The sequence below is a fragment of the Heptranchias perlo genome, chromosome 14, assembly GCF_035084215.1.
Source record: "Heptranchias perlo isolate sHepPer1 chromosome 14, sHepPer1.hap1, whole genome shotgun sequence".
Taxonomy (NCBI): domain Eukaryota; kingdom Metazoa; phylum Chordata; class Chondrichthyes; order Hexanchiformes; family Hexanchidae; genus Heptranchias; species Heptranchias perlo.
This window is the reverse complement of record NC_090338.1, coordinates 24007208-24029383: the sequence shown is the minus strand read 5'-3', so window position 1 is coordinate 24029383 and position 22176 is coordinate 24007208. Positions and strand designations below refer to the sequence as shown.

The following is a 22176-nucleotide window of genomic DNA, read 5'->3' as shown; positions in this document are numbered from 1 at the left end:
GCCAAGACAGAACTTCCCTAGACATCAGGGAAGGGATATGCAGAGAAATTTAATTCACAGTAGCAACTTTCCAACAACTGCATACATGAAATCTTGCACATGCACAATTGTTTCCCCAGATACTGAATTTAAGCAGTACAGATTTGAGAGCTCTAGCAACTGTGTCACATGGTGGGACTACTTCAATTGGAAGCAGTTCCACAATAAAAACACAGCCTAAGACAATACATTGTCCTGAACATTTTCATGAGAGAGGTTTTAGTTTTAGGGCATCGTCAATTGAAGTTGCATCTATTTATCTCACCTAATCTGCCAAACAATAACTCCACTAATTGGAGCAGGTGCAGGGCTGAGCTTGCTAATTGCTTAGCAAATACTTTGATTAATCATTCAGGTCAGCAACGTAATTTAAAATAAAATAATTTTCAACTAGTTTAGGTGTTTCCCTCCTGTCTAGGGAGAATGACCATTGTAACTTTTAAATTGGACTTTGCTATGGAACACATAAACCCAGTTGCTGTAACAGTGGAAATGTGGGGGCCCAGCTCCATATTTTTGTAGGTCTGCAATGGCATTGGTTTCCTGATTGCAGAGGCTTTATATTCTGGAGTAAAGCCAGTAAAAGGACATCGCCCATTAGCCACACTCCTCTATAAAAAAGGGGTAGTGCCAGAGATTTTACCCGATTAGCAGTGTAACCATAAATCATTGCATCATTAATAAAATCTTGCTGTTAAAATTATGCAAGCTGTACTGTATAAAAAGTGTTAAAATATCTTGCGTCAAGTGCATGTCTTTCAGAGGTGTCACACCTGAATGCGTTGCCTCAGACGTCATGTCAGCAGGGCAAAAATTATTGATTAGCTGAAATGAGCGCTTATTGTGTGAAATTGGTCTCGGGCAGTAGAGTAAAATGAGTAATAATGAACTGGTTGCCTGTTAAATCCCCCGCTTGATATTCGGCTCCATTGAAGTCAGAGGAACTGAATATGGGGCGAGGCGTATAACGGGCGGCTGACGCGGTACCACTCACGTTTAATTTCTAACCCTATATCTGTTAAGTTATTGATTTGCTTGATTAAATGAACACAGAGGACACATGACACGCAAGATTTTTTTTTGGGGGGGGGGTGGGGAAGAAAGTGAGGAGGTACAAGAGTCAAAAATAAATTGCCAATTCAACACCATCACATTACATGCAATATTTTGCTGGTTTTACTTTACTATTCATCAAATCAAATACATACATCACTGAAATGGTGATGCAACAACAAAGCATGAAAGAAAGTTATTAAAACATTATGCAACTAAAATAATAGAAAGTGTTCAGACATAGCAAATTATCTCATGCTACCACTAAATGGAAGCATCTGCTGGGATTGACAAAATAATCTTGAATCACTGATTTGCGGTGTGAACGACCAGAAACAGACCATGAAAAATTGCACCACGGAGGTGATGTTCAGTCCCAGAGCTAATTTAAGGATACAAGTTATTTGAATTCTCTCCAATTCGCCTCCAGCATTAGATAAATCAGCTAATGGGGCTCAAATAGGACACAAACCAGTAACTAATGAGTTACGTAGCAATTGAGCCTTAATTTTAAACAGCTCACTTTAAAATCTATGCAATTTTGCAATATTAGCAAGAGAATTCATAAATAAAACTTGTCATTTTTCACTGTCTCCTTACAAAAAGGATTCTCAGGATGAGTACACATTTGACAGTCAAATGGACAAATTTTAACTAAAGGTTTTTGTGTGATTGTGTAGCGAGACATTCAACCCACACTCTGCTCCCTCACTACTCCCAGGAGGGGTTGGTAGAGACCTCAAAACAGATTGCCTGTTAGTTTCTCAGGTGAATGTTGCGTGACATTGTGGGGGGGGGGGGGGGGGTGCTTTCTTTCATGTCTTGCTATCGACGATCGACGTATGCATTTGGCTTGATCAGTGTCACAGTGAAACAAGTAAAATATTGCATCTGATTATGAAATCACTGAATTGAGAGATCACTTGTAAAAGAGAAGGAATAAATCTAAAACCAAAATACTCTATAGGTAGCATGGTAGAAAATAGAAAGCACGCTGAATTCAAATACATTGTGTCACAAGGTCGTAGAACAGAGTTGTATATGTGATTCCAAGTCCCAGCCACATTGCTTGAAGACAGAGAAAGAAGAGGAGAATTGAGAGTCAGTCATCCCAGGCTGTATTCTTGCTTCACCTCGTGACTAAATATAGAGCACTACTGGTCAGGGATGATAAAGAGTGCAGAGAGATTTGAAGGAGAAATAAAAGTTTAAAAAAAAGGTAAAACCAATATTAAAAGTGATCACTTCTCTACTCCCAAGAATTTCAGGTATTTTCCATTATTAAATGAAACTGACTGGCTTGGGTCTAGATTCATTTCAATTTTATACACAGTCTTGTTTGTCATTATTGCTTCTTCTTTCAATTAGTATCTGGAAATGATGATTTTCTGTAAAAAAATTAAAAAGCACTTTCAGAATTCAAAAATAGGATTAGCAAAACACAAGAATATTGTTCAATGTGTTCTCTGAACGGCTCATGTCATAGCATATTGCTTCTCTATTTCTGTATTGTACCACGGAGCAATAGGATGTAGAGGAGGGTGCCAATCAAGCAGGCTGCTTTGTCCTGGATGGTGTCGAGCTTCTTGAGTGTTGTTAGAACTGCACTCATCCAGGCAAGTGGAGAGTATTCCATCACACTCCTGACTTGTGCCTTGTAGATGGTGGAAAGGCTTTGGGGAGTCAGGAGGTGAGTCACTCGCCACAGAATACCCAGTTGCCAATTACCCCCAGATTCTCAATCGCGGCTGCTAGGTGAAGGTGAACTGCAAAATGAAAGCCAAGCATTGAGAGTGGGAGGGAAAAAAAAACAGTAAATAAAGCAGGCAAGTCACCTCTGGTTGCTTATGGACCTCCTAGCTACCAGGTCATGACCATCGTTGCCAGATGTCTGAGGGCAGGTGGACTGCGTGCTACTTTAGTGTAAGGTTGAGCGTGTGGTGCACAGCAGGAGTAAAGGAAGAACCCAAAAGAGAGCAATTTTTTTAAAAAAAGCAATGATATTTCTGTATTGTACCACAGAGCAATAGGATGCAGAGGAGGTCATTTTCAACCTCACAATCTGGGTGGTAACCTGGCAGAGTAGATCCTTGGCAGCAGGGTGCCAGCTGTAGAACCTGCCCGATTTTTGTTGAAATTGATTTCAAGGGATTGAAAAGTGGGTGGGAGATCCACTCGACTGGGTTACTGCACAGGCAGTTTTTTTAAAAAATTCGTTCATGGGATGTGGGCGTCGCTGGCAAGGCCAGCATTTATTGCCCATCCCTAATTGCCCTTGAGAAAGTGATGGTGAGCTGCCTTCTTGAACCGCTGAAGTCCACGTGAAGGTTCTCCCAGTGCTGTTAAGTAGGGAGTTCCAGGATTTTGACCCAGCGACGATGAAAGAACGGCGATATGTTTCCAAGTCGGGATGGTGTGTGACTTGGAGGGGAACATGCAGGTGGTGTTGTTCCCATGTGCCTGCTGCCCTTGCCCTTGTCCTTGTCCTTGTCCTTGTCCTTGTAGGTGGTAGAGGTTGTGGGTTTGGGAGGTGTTATCGAAGAAACCTTGGCGAGTTGCTGCAGTGCATCCTGTGGATGGTACACACTGCAGCCACTGTGCGTTGGTGGTGGAGGGAGTGAGTGAATATTTAGGGTGGTGGATGGGGTGCCAATCAAGCAGGCTGCTTTGTCCTGGATGGTGTCGAGCTTCTTGAGTGTTTAGAACTGCACTCATCCAGGCAAGTGGAGAGTATTCCATCACACTCCTGACTTGTGCCTTGTAGATGGTGGAAAGGCTTTGCGGAGTCAGGAGGTGAGTCACTCGCCACAGAATACCCAGTTGCCAATTACCCCCAGATTCTCAATCTCGGCTGCTAGGTGAAGGTGAACTGCAGAATGAAAGCCAAGCATTTTGAGAGTGGGAGGGGAAAAAAAAAACAGTAAATAAAGCAGGCCAGTCACCTCTGGTTGCTTATGGACCTCCTAGCTACCAGGTCATGACCATCGTTGCCAGATGTCTGAGGGCAGGTGGACTGCGTGCTACTTTAGTGTAAGGTTGAACGTATGGTGCACAGCAGGAGTAAAGGAAGAACCCAAAAGAGAGCAATTTTTTTTAAAAAGCAATGATATTAGAATTAAACAGCTAATACACATAAGAAACATATCATCTCCCCCTTTAGGTTTCCCTATACCATAACCAAATTGAACTCAAATTATTTTCTTGTGAACACTAGCATTTGCCCATTATTCCTGAAATTTTAAAGAAATACTAGAAGTGGAACAAAACCACCAATCTGCAGGCAAACAGCTTAAAATAAAATCACAGCAGCATCTTCCCATTTTGCAAGCAGTGTGTGGGATAATGACAAATGCCATACGCCAATCACATCAGTGACTGGCTGACTTGGAGGAAGAAAGAACCAGCAGTGTTAGAAAACTGATTTGAGCACATAATCTTAAAATTAGAGCTAGGTCATTTAGGAATGAAATCAAGAAGCATTTTTTCACACAAAGGGTAGCGGAAATCTAGAACTGGCTACAGCCAAAAGACTATGGATGCTGGGTCGATCGAAATTTTCAAGACGGAGATCAACAAATTTTTGTTAGGTAAGGATATCAAGGGATGTGGAACAAAAAAAATGGGTAGAGTTGAGGTAGAGATCGAGATCAGCTAAGATCTAATTGAATGACAGAACAGGCTTGAGGGGTTGAATGGCCTACGCTTGTTCCTATATTTCTATGATACCCTAATTGTAATTTTTTTTAAGCAGTACTCTCAGAAAGAAGGAAGGAGGCTACATTAAACAAATCTTTATGAAAAACACCAATAACAGATTACCTTTCATCACTTGTGACCAGAACTTCAACCCCATGCACTACAGAAAACCTTAACTACAGCCCCCGTGCAGCAGCTGCCTGCCTTTTTATTGAATGCAGTTTGTTGTAGAACAATTAAAGGTGGCACATATGTCCAAATATTATTGACAGCTACCTATCCCATAGAGCGCTTTGGACATTAGATTAAAAAATTAATTTATTTGAAGTCTTCATTTATAGCACCTCAGCAAAGCATATCCATTTTTTGGGGAGCTTATGCTTGCAGACATTGGGTAGGTGCTAAAACCCAAGTATAGGAGGGACGCAGGAATATTAAAACAAATTGGAAACTCCACTATGACTCATCTCTACTAGGCGAATGAATGACCAGTGAAACATACTCACTGAATAAGCCTTCTGATGTGACCATCACCCCAATGGGCCACTCTACAGATTACCGAAGAGCAGCTTTACCCTATATTTAACCACCAATTGAGTGCACTTCATGGGGGTGTGTGGAAAGAGCATTACTTCACACCCAACCTATGCCGTATCTGATTGGAAAATACTAAGACTGGGTGCCAAAAACAGAAAATATTCCATTCCTCAACACGGACCACTCTCATCTTGAGAGAGAGAAATAAATAAATAAATCTGCTTGCCAGTCTGGTCAATGGAACATGAGAGATGTTAAAAAGAGTCAAAATAGTGAAGCAGCGCCCCTCAGTGATATTGTGCAGCAAAAAATTTTTTATGTAAGCTCACCGTGCTACTAAATGATAATGTGAATGTATTTCCCTCACTCATGCACCACACTCTGGCTGAGAGTGGGTATGTGACCTTCGAACAGGCCTGTGTGACTACTTCTATACCACCAACCATAGTAAGAGGTTGTGATAGCAACCCAAGAGAAAACTCAAGCTCTTTTTCCCCATCCTGCCAGAAGTTTCTGGCTTCTGCTTGTTGACTGTGCCCTGATATCCCAAGTAAAGGCATGGGATATCAGATCCCACACACTGCCACTGAAGCCATCACTCCACATGTTCTTTCCAGATCTTCAATTCAGACACCTCCTTTAAACTCATGTCTCTGTCTTAGTTTTTCCTATCCCTGCAGTGGCGGCAAATTAACGTCCACAGCTCTTATGAAGATAATTACTTAAAAGAACCCATGGTATAGTGTATCATTTCACTCAAAAAAAATGGGCATTTAACATATCATACACAAGTAGTTACCAACTGGTCTCAATCAGTACAAATGTCAAGGCATCAGGAAAGTAACAGCCTCCAGGTCACCTCTGCTTCAGCTTTTATAACTAGGGTACACATCCATTGAGTTCAGAAGAATTTACATATAAATGACAAGCATGTTCATTTTGGCTTTAGAAAACTATTATAGTGCTGAGAGCCAAAAGGGTGAGGGCAAACGTGCCTATAATCTCCAGTTGCAGGTAACTACTCATGCAGCAGTTCCCTTACCTACTGTCAAATCTGATTTTAAATGATTAACAAAATAACTGTCTGCATGCCCATATTTTTCCCCACTTTTACAGCCACATTTCTTCACATTATTTGCCACTGCAAAATCCAACAGGTGTGCAAGAATCATCACTTCATTGGTCAACAATCAAGAAAGATGGCATTATTTTGCTGTAATTCTAACCTTTGTATCCAGGTGCCTCCAGCATTTTGACCTGCATAAAATATGCACTGTTTTACATTGAAAAATAAGCCCAAAACCCAGATATCCACAATTTGGATTTCTTATGCAATTGAGCTGACATATGGCAAATGTACTCTACATTGGGTGAAATAAAGTGTAACACAAGTATAAAATGAATGAAATAGAATTAGCACTCAAACTCAAAAAGGACTTGGGAGTAATGGTAGACTTACATCAAGCTCCATCGAAACTACAGCACAGAAACAGGCCATTTGGCCCAACTGGTCTATGCTCCACACTAACCTCCTCCCTCCCTACTTCATCTAGCCCTATCAGAATACCCTTCTATTCCTTTTTATTGTGCTTATCTAGTTTCCCCTTAAATGCATCTATGCTATTTGCCTCAACTAGTCCTTGTGGTAGCATGTTCCACATTCTTACCACTCTTTGGGTGAAGAAGTTTCTCCTGAATTAATCGTCCTGATTTATTAGCGACTATATCTTATGTATGTCGTCTAGTTTTGGATTCCCCCCCCCCCCCCCCAAGTGGGAACATTTTCTCTATGTCTATCCTATCAAACCCTTTCACTACCTTAAAGACCTCAAACAGGTCACCCCCTCAGCCTTCTCTTTGAGAGAAGAGCCCCAGCCTTTCCCATAAATATACCCTCTCAGTCCTGGTATCATCCTTGTGAATCTTTTTTGCACCCTTTCCAGTGCATCTATATCCTTTTTTTGATCTTTGCACAGTACTCCAAGTGTGGTCTAACCAAGGTTCTATACAAGTTTAGCATAGCTTTCTTGCTTTTCAATTCTATCCCTCTAGAAACAAACCCCAGTGCTTGATTTGCCTTTTTAAAAAAATAATTGGCCTTAATAACCTGCGCTGCTATTTAGTGATTTGTTTATCTGTACCCCTAGATCTCTTTGCTCCTCTATGCCATTTAGGCTCTTATCGCTGTCAAGATCTAGGCAATATGGAAAAGCAATTAAAGCAGCCAATAAAATGCTGGGATATGTAGCCAGAGCAATGTAATTTAAGTCCATTGTGCGGAGGCTGTACAATGCACTGATCAGATCACATTTGTGAGTACTTTGTAACATGGTGACCATAATTGCACAAAGATGTGCGTAAGAACAAACAAACTTGCATTTTATCTAATGTCTTTCACAACCTCAGACATCCCATAGTGCTGCAAAGCCAATGAAGTTCTTTTGAAATGCAATGAAGTTGTAATGTAGGGAAACACGGCAGCCACCTTGCGCACAGCACCACTGAGATAAATGACCAGTTAATCTGTTTTAGTGATATTGCTTGAGGGATAAAACACTGGGGAAACTCCGCTGTTCTTCAAATAGTGCCAAGGCATCTTTTACATCAACATGAACAGGAGAGATGGAGCCTCAATTTAGTGTCTGATCCAAAAGATGGCACCTCCAGCAGTGCAGCACTCCCTCGGTACTACACTGAAGTGTCAGCCTAGATTACGTGAGCAAGTCGCTGGAACGGGACTGGAACCCACAACCTTCTGACTCAGAGGTGAGTGCTACTACTGAACCAAGACTGATTGAAAAGGGCGCATAAGAGAGCAACACGTGTTAGTTCAAGTGCAAGGAGAAATGAACTCTGAGGAAAGATTACAAAAATACAATCTGTAAAGGCTAGAGGCGTTTGTTAAGGGGAATGGGGCCACACTCGGATCTATAAAATATTAAATGATTTAGATGATGTAAAGAGAGGCGTAGATTACAGAAGCAGGGAAGTCATGATGAACATTTATGGAGCACTGGTTCGACCACAGCTGGGGTGTTGTGTCCAGTTCTGGACGCCGCACTTTAGGAAGGATGTCAGGGCCTGAGAGAGGGTGCAGAAGGGATTTGCTGGAATGATTCCAGGGATGAGAGACTTTGGTCGCGTGGCTAGACTGGGGTTGTTCTCCTTGGAGCAGCGAAGATTGAGAGGAGATTTGATGGAGGTGTTTAAGATCGTGAGGGGCCTGGACAGAATAGATAGAGGGAAACTATTCCTATTGGCGGATGGGTCAGGAGCCGGAGAGCATGGATTGAGGGTGGTTGGCAGGAGAACTGGGGGTGACATGAGGACAAACTTTTTTGCACAGCGAGTGGTTATGATCTGGAATGGATTGGGGGGTGGGGGGGGGGGGGTGGTCGAGGCAGAATCAATCGTGGCTTTCAAAAGGAAACCGGATAAGTACTTGAAAGGACAAGATTGGCAGCGTTGCAGGGATAGGGTGGGGGAGTGGGACTAACTGGATTGCTCTTGCAAAGAGCCGGTGCGGACTCGATGGGCCGAGTGGCCTCCTTCCGTGCTGTAACCTTTCTATAAGGTATATTCAGAATATTACCTGGAAGCAACGGGCTACTAAGACCAGAGGTCATAACTATAAACTAGTGAAATGTAAATGCAAGTCAGATATCAGAAAGAAAAAAGTGATAAATATTGGAGTAATCTCATTTCCAGGGCAGTAGAGAAGCAAAACTACAAGAGCCTTCAAGATGTTGTCAGATACTAGACTGGGGAATTTGGATATTAGAAGGATGAGCTTCAGTAGAAGAACTTCTTCTCATCTTTGACCTTCATGTTCTGGTATACAATTTTTGTAAGCACAGACAGGGACTTGTGTTATAGGCAAAATATTTCAATAATTCATTTTAGCTGGAAAAAAAAACTATAGCAAATATTTATTACATTCTTGTGAAGGTGGTACTTCTATTCATCTACAAAATGAACAATGATTACTGTGCTACAGCCAAGTGTGGCACCAAGAGATAAAGTTCGACTGACTCACTAGAGGCTAAAACTCTTCCATTGTCCTTGGAGTTCACTTACCAAGGATCATTATCGACTCAACTGAAACTGCTTGCAACAATGGCTATGTGGCTACATTTTAAGTAGTTAATTCAATATTCAAGCCTGTGGGAGTAATTCAGTAAGCAATTCTTTTCAAAATATGAATATTTAATGAATTAATCCCTTTACTATTGGCTTTCAATTGCAGTACGGATATCGTGCAATTTCCCAGTATCACGCAAAGAAAGACTCGCATTTATGTCGCGCCTTTCACGACTTCACAAAGCTCTTTACAGCCAATGAAGTACTTCTGAAGTGTAGTCACTATTGTAAAGTAGGAAACATGGCAGCCAATTTGCACCCAGCAAGGTCCCACAAACAGCAATGTGAGAACGACAGATAATCTGTGATAACAATCACAACCTTTTGACTCAGCAGCAAAAATATCGCTTATATCAAACAACAAATCTGCCTGGCTTTGCAACATAAGATTGCAGCTCCACAGAAATGTAGTCATGATGACAGTGTTCAGAAAAGAGTTGCCATGGACTCCTCAGTGACATCTTACCTGAGGTCAGAAGGCTGTGGGGTCAAGTCCCAGGAAATATTTAACAGGACATTGGGGCGTACTCTCCAGCATTTACTACCACATTGCTGTTTGTGGGACCTTGCTCAGGGCAAATTGGCTATGGTGTTTCCTACATTCCACAATGTCTACACTTCAAAAGTACTTCATTGGCTATAAAGCACTTTGGGACATTCTGAGGTCATGAAAGGCACCATAGAGTCTTTTGACTACGTTTAGATCAGTAATGATCCACTGGAACTCTTGACGCTTGGAATGAAGCCATACATCGTGGTCACGGACACTACAGACCTTTGCTGCCTAAGCATAGACACTTGGTTACTATTGTATATAAAAATGTGATGGAGTGTGTTATAGGATGTAATACAATAGAGGATTTCCTGATCAACTAATAAAATCACAAACACAACTGAAGTGATTTGTGATACCATCTGAACCCTCTGATCATGTGACTCTCACCAACATATTGCAATCTAACTACTATTCAACATGTAATTTGAAAGCATGCTGCCTACTTTACCTTTTGGTGGTTTATTATTTCCCTTTCCTCCTCCTTGCCACACAACTCTTCACCTATTTACAAGTTACATCTCAGACATTTGCACTACTGGCTATAAATTCACCAAAAAAATGTTAACTAGCTAAGGAAAACTTACTAACCCAAACACATTAAAGAGGGATGACACTGTTACCCAATACATTGTCACTGGTGAAGGTTTTGCCTTTCACCAACTTGCTACAATGTCACAAGAACTTACGTACAATAGGATGCAAGGCAAGTCAGGTCTGACAACTAATTGTGAAGTTCATTAGAGTAATTTATGGTTGATTACCAGAATTCTACAGATCTCCTGGGGTATTCCTCACGGTGAGTCAAACAATACCTTGTTTTAAAATAAAAGGACACTGTTCAATGTGATGCCCAATGCGTTATCAAGGGCATGATTTATTTTGACTGAATGAGTCAAGTTGCATTTTTATTTCATGCTTTTGAGTCAAATTCCACAAATGTCCATTTTGCCTTAAAAACTGTAAACTTGTTAACTATAGCCAGTCTATACAAAGATGTACAAGGCTGGAGGTAGGCAGCAGCACTGGAGGGGGGAAATGGAAGGAGATGCAGGAAGATCAGGGCAGAACGTGACAGGGTGTTCCCCAGGGATCTGTAGTGGGGCCTAAACTTTTCACCATATAGATCAAGTGATGTGGATGAAGTACTGGGATTAGTATATCCAAGTTTGCCCCTCAGGACCAATATCACATGAACAATGTATAACACCGAAAATCAGCTTCAAAAAACAATGGTTTTTGAAATGCAAAAACAGGTCACTGATCAGGCAAAGTAACCAACAATGGGTCAGAGAGTGAGCCTGACAAATCAGGAATGTGTCGGAGTCACAATGCACCAAGGACAGGGCACATTGGCCCAAAAATAAGGCAAGTTGATACAGACAGAGCTAGGCTATGCTGGGAAAATTGTGAGCAGGGAGAAGGCAGCAGCCTGGCAGGATTCCTGGAGGGAAACAACAGGAAATCTGCTATTTTTGAGAGGGCCACGAAGTAGAGGACTGGCAGCAACCTCAAAGCTAAATTAGAGCCCCAAGCCCCTGACAGAGATTAGGCCTCGGGCAAAATTTCTTAAGTCACATTTCTGAAACACTGGACTGTTTTATGGATCAAGTGAATTTTTTTTTTAATTGATGTTTTTACACGTTAATTATATTATAAATTGTATTTTATAACCTGTGTAACTGGCTACAGGGGGAGGGCAAACAAATATTTTCAAAAAAAAGTTTGAGTAACTTGATTGGTTCAACTGCTTTCATTTATTGGTAGATCATTTTCATTGGAAAGTTTAGTTATCCATTTAAAAATAAACAACTTTGATTGGCATAGTACCTTTCTGTTCAATTGTGTCTGTTCACTGACGTAAGTGTGACATGAACCTTGCAAATCAAGCTTTATAGCTGAGGTGCTGCACAATGTGACAGGCAGAAAGTGCATGCAAACAAAGTTTTTACAAAAATAAATTTCCTCTGTCATTGTTTGTGAGTTAGAGGATATGCTGTTTTATGTTAAGGCCACTAATTTAATGACTGAATAAGTCAAATTGCATTTTTCTGAGTATATTTTCAGGCTTCAACCACACACTTATTTGCATAAAAACTAAATCAGTGACCTTGATTACCATGCCACTTTCATTTAACTCTAGTTAATTTTGGCGCTCACTTTTAAAAACAATTAAAAGCACAGGATACAGAGGAAGATAGTTGGGAGGACAATTCAGAAGGCAGGCAGATTGAAAGTAAAAACTTAGGTGCTGTCCTCTAGGTTAGTGGTGTTGGGGTTCTAAGGTCATCTAATCCTGGGGTACAGGCAACTTTGAAATGGCCAAGCTTTGTCTTCATGTTTAATAATGACACCAGAAATCCTCTGAACAGATTAATTTCCAGGTGTCCACAAGCATAGCCCTTTCTGCTGATGACTAGGCATATTCTTGGGGCAGAATATAAAGAGCTTGACTTAACTTCTGACCCACAACATCTGAGCTGTGAGCGCTTAATTGGAAACTGGGTCCCAAAACTGAAAAAGTGCACCCTAATGCACCTCCCTTGTTAAACAAACCCTTGCACCCCCCTCCCATCAAGAGTAAGCTTAATTAAAATTCAGCTGGGTTGAACAACATAATACAAGTGTCAATTCAGGAATTACCAAAATATTGCAATAAATTTTTGAAAACTTATCTGAATGACAAGAAGAAGAAAATCAATGGTCAGCTTTCCACACATTGGAAGCAGTAATCTGTCATCTCTACCCCATCCCCACATTATATGGGGAGAGAAAGGTTGTATTTGCAGTATAAACAGGGAAAGTCCATGAAAATTAACACATCAGTACAGAAGGCTGATATACTGAGCAATGGACTGTAATAGCAAAAACATGTTTGCTTGCTGTAACCAGTAGGTACAGTGCTAACTCATTCACTTACATACATTTTGCTCAGGAAATTTACACACCAGCTCCAAAATGAACCTGCATGTACAAGGCAAAATGCCAGAAGAACTGCTTCCCTCATGGCCTGGCAAGTTTAGCCAGTTAGTACTAGATCCACCCAGATTAGGATCCCCAATCCCCAATCTGTGCTGAGGTAGGTGAACTGAACTATGGCAGCAATAGAGGTGTGACACTTGATTGCAGCACTCCTGGATTACGGAGGGGTAAATTGACTAGTGTTCTTCCTCCTGATTGTTATCCAGTAACTTCTGCTGGAAGTCGGGCGAGGACAAATTCAGGCTTGGCTGTGTGATACCAAATAGTCTCCTGCCATTCATCCATGAGGTCTCATCATCAATAACAGTCACTTGGGTGGGAAACTATACCCTATCAAAGCAAGGAAGGGGGGGGGGGGTGAAAATTGAGCAAGAAGGGGGAAATTGAGCAAGAATTTTTAAAAAAATCTCGACTCATTGCTCCTATGGAGGAGGGTGGGGCAAATAAGGCGGCAAGCAAGGAAGAATCATAAACCCAAAACTGACATTATTTACACAGTGCCAGTGCGAATCACTTACTCACAAATAATTCATTTATGCACAAATGAATTCCCAGAAAGATGCATAATATGCAACAACAAAAATCTGCCCTGGGAGGTGGTTTGGTTGGGGGGGGGGGGGGGGTGGGGGGAGGAGGAAAGAGGCGGAAATGGAGAAAGAGTTGAAGCCATCTTGTTTTTAAAAAGCAGCCATTTAAACGTGAGAGAAACAAGGATTCTAACATGTTTATTTCACTCAAGACGATTGTCCCTTTTAAGTTACAAGAAGCAGGAGAAACATTCCTCTCAAAATACCCTCCATTTTGAGTGCACCAGCAGATCAGTGGTTTGGACTGTGAACCACTTGTCAGCTACTGTTTTTGCTGTCTGATACAGCCTGCTCTGCAAGCCCCGTTATCAGTTTCTTCCTATTGAGCAAATTAACCACAAACAAGCATATCTGACAAGCCAGAAGAAACTAATTTTATTTTTTGTTCCTTTATCTGAAGCTTCAAAAACCTGCATGAATTCCAGCCACAGCCAATCAGAACACAGTGAAGATTAATGTCACTTTGATCTTTGGAATGTTATTTAAGATTTGGACTCGACAGATAAAAACAACATTTAATACTGTGATAAAGTTCCACTCAGTCACATATGTGGAGCTGTCTTTCAGTGAAGCAAAACTAGCAGTGGTTTTGTAAAAGGAAATACGTCAATCACATTTTAAAAACTCTAAATTAAACATATTTTGCCTTATAATTTATATATAAAATGCTATTTTGCCTTATAATTTACATATAAAATGTTCCATAAGTGCATAGTGTTAGGAGATATTAACACTGAGGAGTTAAAATGAGAAACTAGTGAGAACAAAGTTTGAATGACCAATTTTCTTCTCAGGCAGTTGGCAGCCAATGCCCGGGGTGGGGGGGGGGGGTGGAGGTGGGAGTTGGGGAAGCAGACTGCAACACTTGGGATTGGTCAGATTGTGTTACGAATTTAATCATTAGTGGTATATAACATAGCAAGTCAAAAAGCAACATGGCTGCCAAATGACTTCAGTGATTAGATTTCTAGGTGTTGTGCAGGTTGCTACTCCTAGGTAGGAATAGCTGCCTCTGTCTGTCCAATAACAGAGACAGTTGGAGTTTTGAGAAAATCAGCATAGTTAAGGAACCAGAGTTAGATTTTGGTTATTTAAGCCATTCGAAACAACATTACATACACATTTAAAGTGAGACAGGTGATTTATGGTTCCACACTGAGTATAATCTGCCAGACTCTAAGCTAATTATACAGATAATGACTTACTTCCCAGTATTGAGTTGGTTAATCACTGTGGATACCAACACACAGCAACAATGACAGTCAGCACCCCAACACATCAATGGCCAAAGCCCCTCCACACCCCCATCGCCAAGTGATCTTTACACTGTATTAGAAATAAATACCTTAGAGGATTATGGGGTTGAGAGAGCACTAAATGATCATTTGAAATAGATTACCCTTGTAATTATTTCCAGGAAACTATAATTCTCTAATCTGTATGTTTTCACTAATGTTGCAATAAGCTAAAGCTGTATTCACTGAATATTTATAATGTACAAAAGTCAATGTCTCAGAACATTTCAATACATACAGTAAATCTATTAAAAATTAAAATACAGCCCTCATTCTACATCAGAAATGTTTTATCCATTTTAACTTTGGAAGCACCATCTGTTTTATGTGCTCTTTATACAAAGAGTGATTCATTGGCGTATGATAAAAGGAGACAGACATGCGAAGTAATGCACAGTTTGATGTCGCCAAGTTGACATACTTGGGAGGAGATTAAGTCTGAAGTGCTTAACTGGCTCTTGCCCACACATACAAAAAGGTAAGAACATTTATTTGCAAAAGTCATCATTAGAACAACAAGTTTATGGAGGGTGGAAGACGGGAGGCCAGCCGGAGAGCATTGGAATAGTCAAGTCTAGAGGTAACAAAGGCATGGATGAGGGTTTCAGCAGCAGATGAGCTGAGGCAGGGGCGGAGACAGGTGATGTTAAGAGGTGGAAGTAGATGGCCTTGGTGATGGAGCGGATATGTGGTCAGAAGCTCATCTCAGGGTTTCTTAGAAGGCCAGTCCTGTTTCCAAATATAATTCCCTTATGAAAAAAAGATTTAAAATGTAAAAGAGAACAATGATTAGCATGGCATGTCCCACAAAGAAAGAAGGATACTCATTCATGCCCCACGACTTTGCCACTTGGGCATTCCAGCTCAGCCGTACAGCATCCAAGGTGATAGAGTGATGCTTCTTAGAGGAAAAAGGAAAAAAGACAAACCACAAAAACGAGTGAGCTAACACAGTATATGAGATCCAAGAACAAACTGCTTACCCAGCTTCTTGGTTAAGGAATGGTGCATAGTTCTGGGGAAAAAGGTGAATTTAAGAGGGAAGAAAAGTCATTAACAATTAGATACAGCAATGGAGGAGGTGGAAGGAGAGAAACAGAAAGTAGGATTTTCCTATATGGATGAATTAAGATTGGCCAAATGGCCTTCCTAAACTGTAAGTATCTTGAAAGTCCAGAGAGGATACCTTTTTTTTTTAAACTTAAAGTACTTATTTTTAAAATTGAAATATCAATTTTTTTTATAAAGTTAATTTTAATTGCTAATATTGAGACCCTTGATTTGGGTATCCCTCCCTGCTAGACCAGCAACATTGAGGCAGTTAAAGCAGCTTCGTAAGAAGGAACAAGGGCCATAAATTCAAATAAGCCTGAGAGCCACAGGATCCAGGAAACCACACAAACAGCTGGTGATGGAAACTTCCCAGCTCGCAGCATGGTTTCCCAGAATCTAGCAGCTCTCAGCCAGTCTGAAGCCCCCAATGCTTTCTATGGAGCTACTCCAGGATTTATAGAGATACTCCCCAGCAGTGAAATCAAGAAAGAAATACCAGACTCGGTGGTCTTCATGCTAGTATAAAAGATATTTTTACTAAAAACAATAAAATTTGATGTGTATATTACTTTCTTCAATATTGAGGATCAGTGCAGTACTCCCCAAACTTTCCTTCCCCTATAAAGAGGCTGAAGAATGAATATTTACAAAATGGGGTGAAATACAGTAAATGAATATTATTTTGGTTACCTAAATTGGTGCAATGGCCAATAAGTTTACTGACCAGTGGAAGTGACAATATTTGTCACTCCACACCAAATGAAACTACTGTGGACAGGTCACAGACTATTTGATGGAAGGGATAATGTGCAGTTGCACAGTTAATCAAGCATGGGTTTGACCATGTTTCTCACTCAATTACAAACGTTTAAACCAAAGCTATGTTCTAACTGTGCCACTGCAATACTTTCTTTCGTTCACTGATCTGATTGTCAACACTTTTTGGCCATTGATCAAGCAGAGAATAGCAATGGGGATAATCATAAAAGTGTTACTATCTAGAATTTTTGAAGAAACATGGAGAAAGAAAGCAGGTTGTAATTAAAAAATTTACAGTGATTAAATATGACAGCTACACATTATCCAGAATAATTCACACTTTGCAGTGCAAGTATGCAAACTGAACACTCAGAGGGGCTAGAGAACATCCTCTTGGATAAGGGGCTCAAACTTAACTTACTGAAAAGGCATTAAAAAAGGCAAAGGCATCTGCAAACATATTCCCTGCTGGTTGTCAAGGTAAGAATTCACTTAGGGCTCATTACAGTGAGATCACCTTTACAGCCAGAGACCTTCATCCACGGTGTCTGGGCTTGATGTCAAGCCAGATGCCATAGGAGGAAAGTCAGTATTCCAACATATTAGACGTCAATTATATTTGTTGACACAGTAGAGAGAGAGAAATGTCTATTTTTACCTTCTTTGATACTGAGGTCAGCGGGGTGTTTGCACCATAGGTTCACAAAGCAAACACATCCCCAAAGTAAACCTGCTCATTTGTTAATGTCGGCAAATAGGAAGACCCAGTAAAACACAGGTCATCTTGGACGTGGTCTTGAATCCAGCAGGTTTATACTGGGGTTACTGCTGGTTGCACAAGATTGCCATTTCGAGGATCAGCAGTTTCACTGACACCAATATAAAGCAGCTTTAGACACATCTAAACCCTACCTACCCCCTTCTCACATATCCCTCAATCCCATCTCTTCCCAAAACACATCTTGTGCTATCCATTTCAAATAGTCCTCCTTGGTAATTGATTCCCACAAGTTTATTATATTTGCATAAAACAGGTCTGTCTGACTTCGATTTTTACCCCTAACTTCCCATTTTGGTGGGGGGGGGGGGGGGGAATGGGTTCTTTGCCAGTTTTCTTCCCTCATGAAGGAAAAAGCTCCTTGCCGGAGTATGGTTCCATAGGCGCTGGGCCGCCTTTCGGACCCCTTTCAAATGGCCATTCTTCACGTTTGTTCCTCAACTGAGCGTTGGCAGGCTATTCATCACAGCCAAGTCTAATCTGTCCTCATCTGACATGTATTACCAGCAGAGGTCCTTGGATTGTGATCAGGAGTGGCCAATTTTTCCCCTCTCCAAATACAGGGCACTAAGGCCAACTGTAGTGCCTCTACCCTTGCCCCCAATGAGATTTGTTAACAGACCAGGAATCGAATATGGAATCTTCCTTCTCCTGATGCCTCAGCTACCATATAGATAAACTTATGGAACCTATTTTTTAAAATTGCTGTCCCCTAGTATTTGAAACTCTCAGCGAACAATTTGCCTGAATCAATTTTTTCAATCCCCTTCAAAACTTTGAAAACTTAAATTTAGGTCACCCAAAAGTTTCCTCTTTTTCAAGAGAAAAACACAACAAATTCCCTTAACTTTTTCCATATGGCTGTCCAATTCCTGGAACCATCTTGATGCACATCTCTGTACCTTCTCAAGGGCAATAATATCCAGTCATTCACTCCCACATATCCATTATTTTACTTACAAGCCAACTCTTCATTGGATTCCAAACTGCAATTCACTCCCAGGTATGCAATATTCTATATATAATCTGTTTGAAGCTGAAATTGTACTACACTATTTTAAAATTCAAATCAGTCTCCTTGAGGGGCATCTCATACGTCAAGGCTTCAATATGCTCAGTAATTTCAGTTACAGCCATATTGACATTCATACACACCCAAAACCACTTTCAATTGAAGCAAAGTAATAGTAGAATGTACTCTCAATCCCTCAGGCTACTGCTCAACAAATCTTGCATTTTTTTTTAGCACCTTCAACATTAAGAATGTCCCAAGCCACTTTACCAATAGAGAAAACATATACTGCGCCAGGAATGGAGAAATTAGAAGGGGTCCCAAAGAAAATAATTGAGGTTTTTTTTAAAAAAAGGAGACAGAGGAGAAAAGGTTTAAGGAAAGAATTCCAGAGGGTACGATCCAGGCAACTGAAGGCTCTGCTGCTGGAGGGCACGCACAAAACAACTTGCATTTAATGTAGTAAAACGTCCCAAAGCACTTCACAGGAGCGTATTCTGTCAGAAATTCACACTGAGCCCAAGGAGACGACATCAGGCCACATGACCAAATGCTTGGTCAAAGATGTAGGTTTTATGGAGGATCTTAAAGGAGGAGAGAGGCTGAGAGGTTTAGGGAGGGAATTCCAGAGCTTAGGGCCTAAACAGCTGAAGGCACTGCTGCCAATGGTGTAGCAAAGAAAGTGGGGGGATGGACAACAGGCTAGAGTTTGAAAAGGCTAAAGAGAAATTGAGCTTTCTGAGGGAAGGGAGAGATGAGATGAGATGATGCTAGAGGAGGTTGCAGAGATCGGGTAGGGTAAACCCACAGAGGGATTTAAAAATGAGGATTTTAAATTTAACATGTTCAGGGGACAGGAATTTAGCTTAGCAAGAATAAGGGTGATGGACGGGCAGGACTTCATTAACCCAGATATGAGTAATGGATATCCATTACTCTATGTAGAAATAGCACTAACTTTTTTTAAAAATTGTAGCTCATTTTTGGTTGATACCATGGCAGTGAAAGGTCAATCGAGAGAAGGTAGTGTGGGACATAGTTATGGGTTCATTACGTTCTCACTGACCCCTCCCTCCCTCCTCAGTACCAGGGTGTGTAGTGAGGATGATGCCTTTCCCAACTCCATCCGAGTCCAGCATATTATTTAGGGATTGTTCACAATCACGCCTATCTCAAACGTAGGACAGAGCTTTGGGACTGAAGAGATCAAAGGTGCGCCTTCACAATTATCTATTACTAAATAACAGTAAACTAAATTATGGCACAAGTGGAGGAAAAATTTCGAGGCACGGTTATGCTCGACTTTCGAATGGTTATTAGATCAGTCCTATGTGCATTTCATTGATACCCACGCAGCTTCAGCCTCCGATTGATCCCTCCAGCAAGTAACAAAACGATTTTTTTTTACCGCCACTCCCTAGAGAAAGTTTTAAAGTCAAGCAATGGACCCGACAACACAGAACAAGTTGAATAACTGAAGATAGGATTATGTTTATAAATTATAACCTGATAAAAGATATTGGGAGATTCAAATAATTGCAACTGAAGCGTGGAAAAAGCTGGCTGCAGAAATATTGAACAATTCTAGAACTATCTGGGTTTGAACTACAGAATTACAACCCCACGAATTAGATTAAAAAGATCAACCTCTGAATGAGAATAACCCGCAGTCAACCGGGAACCAGGGCAACCGTGAGAGAACACCTGCGGAGATGGAAATACGCAGCATTCTTCAATTCGCTGCATGTCAAAAGCACACGGCTGTCAGTGTGATTATAATAATGCCGAATGCAGCGGTCTGTTTGTGTGCGTAACGATTTTGAAGCGAATTCACCGACTGGCTCTTGGAGAGAAGGAGGTGGCGCGAAAAGAGGACAGAGCGCCAGAGTGTTTATTTTTTTTTAAAAATCCGATGAATTAATCTTTAAGATGAAGACATAATTTTCATTTTAAGAATGAACAAGGCGATGTAACAAATTGTATCCACTGCGCTCTTTATTTTGCAACAATATATCCGCGGGGCTCGGGTCCAGGAGACACAACAAAGGGCGGCCGCTAAGTGACAGCTTCACAACAAGCAAGGGGACCAGCACCAAGCGTGGAGCCCCGGCCAACCCAAGAATTTAACAGAAAAAAAAATAGCCGAAGAAAGAGATTATAATAAAACAATACGTTAGTAGTTACAAATCCCTCGTTACTCACAGACTGCCGCTGTGTTTCCGTCGCCTCCATTGCGTTTCCGCGCTGTAAATGAGAAGGAATGCGTACCACCACTCTGTGCCTCCACCGGCTGCTGCCTTACGAGCTCAGTCAACATGGTCACTCCCCCCCCCCAAAGCAGGCACCACTCCCCAAGAGGGTGGGGATGGTGTGCGGGGAGAGAAATCACAGCCTAAACATTCTTTTTAGAATCGGCACTTAAACCCTATTAACAAAGCACCTTTAAATCTTTATTAGAGTTACAGTCACGATCATCAATTGCAAGTGCAGCAACGCTGGATTTTATTATTGCACGAGTTGAATATACAAGAAATCACCTAACGAAATGGTTTCTTCCAGAGCCGCAGGAAGGTCTGGGATTTGTAGTTTAATTGAGGAAGTTTCCATCTCAGATGTTTGAAAAATCAGTTGAGTAAGGAAATGGTTTTCGGGAGTTTGTAATTACGAGTGGATTAACATAGAAATGCATCAACATTTTTAATTTGTTTATGAACGTGAATGAGTACGGAAGTGTTTCCATAATTATATATCTTTTATAATAATAGATTTAATTAAAAATAAAAACAAGTTTGGAAGGAAAGGGTACTAGAGGACTGGTCACTGCAGAGGTTTAGCTGCAAACTCCCCCTTCATCTCTTGGATCTGGGTTTGAACTCAACCCAAATTGATAAAATGAGTACTATCTCTCTGATAATGTAAGGATCTCATGTGAAACAAGTCCAGGAAGGTGTCAACAGTTGGTTATGAGTGCACCATACAAAACTGCCCAATAATTACATGAAGGAATAATTTTCAGTCAGGATGAAATCAGAGCAATAGTGAGAAAGGATATTGACTCAAAATCAAGATGTAGAATCAGTCTGGGTGGAGTTAAAAAGCGCTAAGGGGCAGAAAACACCGGTGAGAGTTGTCTATAGGCCTACAAACAGTAGTGGTAATGTAGGGGACAGCATCAAACAGGAAATTAGAGATGTCTGTAACAAGGGTACTACAGTAATCATGGGTGACTTTAACCTACATATAGACTGGCCAAACCAAATTAGCAATAATACTGTGGAGGTTGAATTCCTTGAGTGTGTACGAGATGGTTTTTTAGACCAGTATGTTGAGGAACCAACTTGGGAACAGGCTATCCTAGATTGGCTATTGTGCAATGAGAAGGGGTTAATTAGTAATCTTGTTGTGCGGGGTCCTTAGGGAAGAGTGACCATAACATGATAGAATTCTTCATTAAGATGGAAAGTGAAGTAGTCCAATCCAAAACTAGGGTCCTAAATCTAAACAAAGGAAACTACGAAGGTATGAGGAGTGAGTTGGCTATGATAGATTGGAAAGCTTCATTAAAAGGCATGATGGTGGATAGGCAATGAATAACATTTAAGGAATGAATGCATGAATTGCAACAGCTATACATTTCTTTCTGGCTCAAAAACACAAAAGGAAAAGCGGCCCAACCATGGCTAACAAAAGAA

General features: G+C 40.9%; 1 protein-coding gene across 1 annotated transcript in view; it reads right to left on the bottom strand.

The window, feature by feature from the left end:
* LOC137332360 (septin-8-B-like) overlaps window positions 1-20808 on the bottom strand; it is a 58491-nt gene extending 37683 nt beyond the window's left edge. Inside the window, exon 1 of the mRNA XM_067996122.1 lies at window positions 20687-20808. Within this exon, the coding sequence (XP_067852223.1) occupies window positions 20687-20716 (30 nt within the window). The 5' untranslated portion in view covers window positions 20717-20808. The remainder of the gene's footprint in view (window positions 1-20686) is intronic.
* Window positions 20809-22176: the final 1368 nt, after the last annotated feature.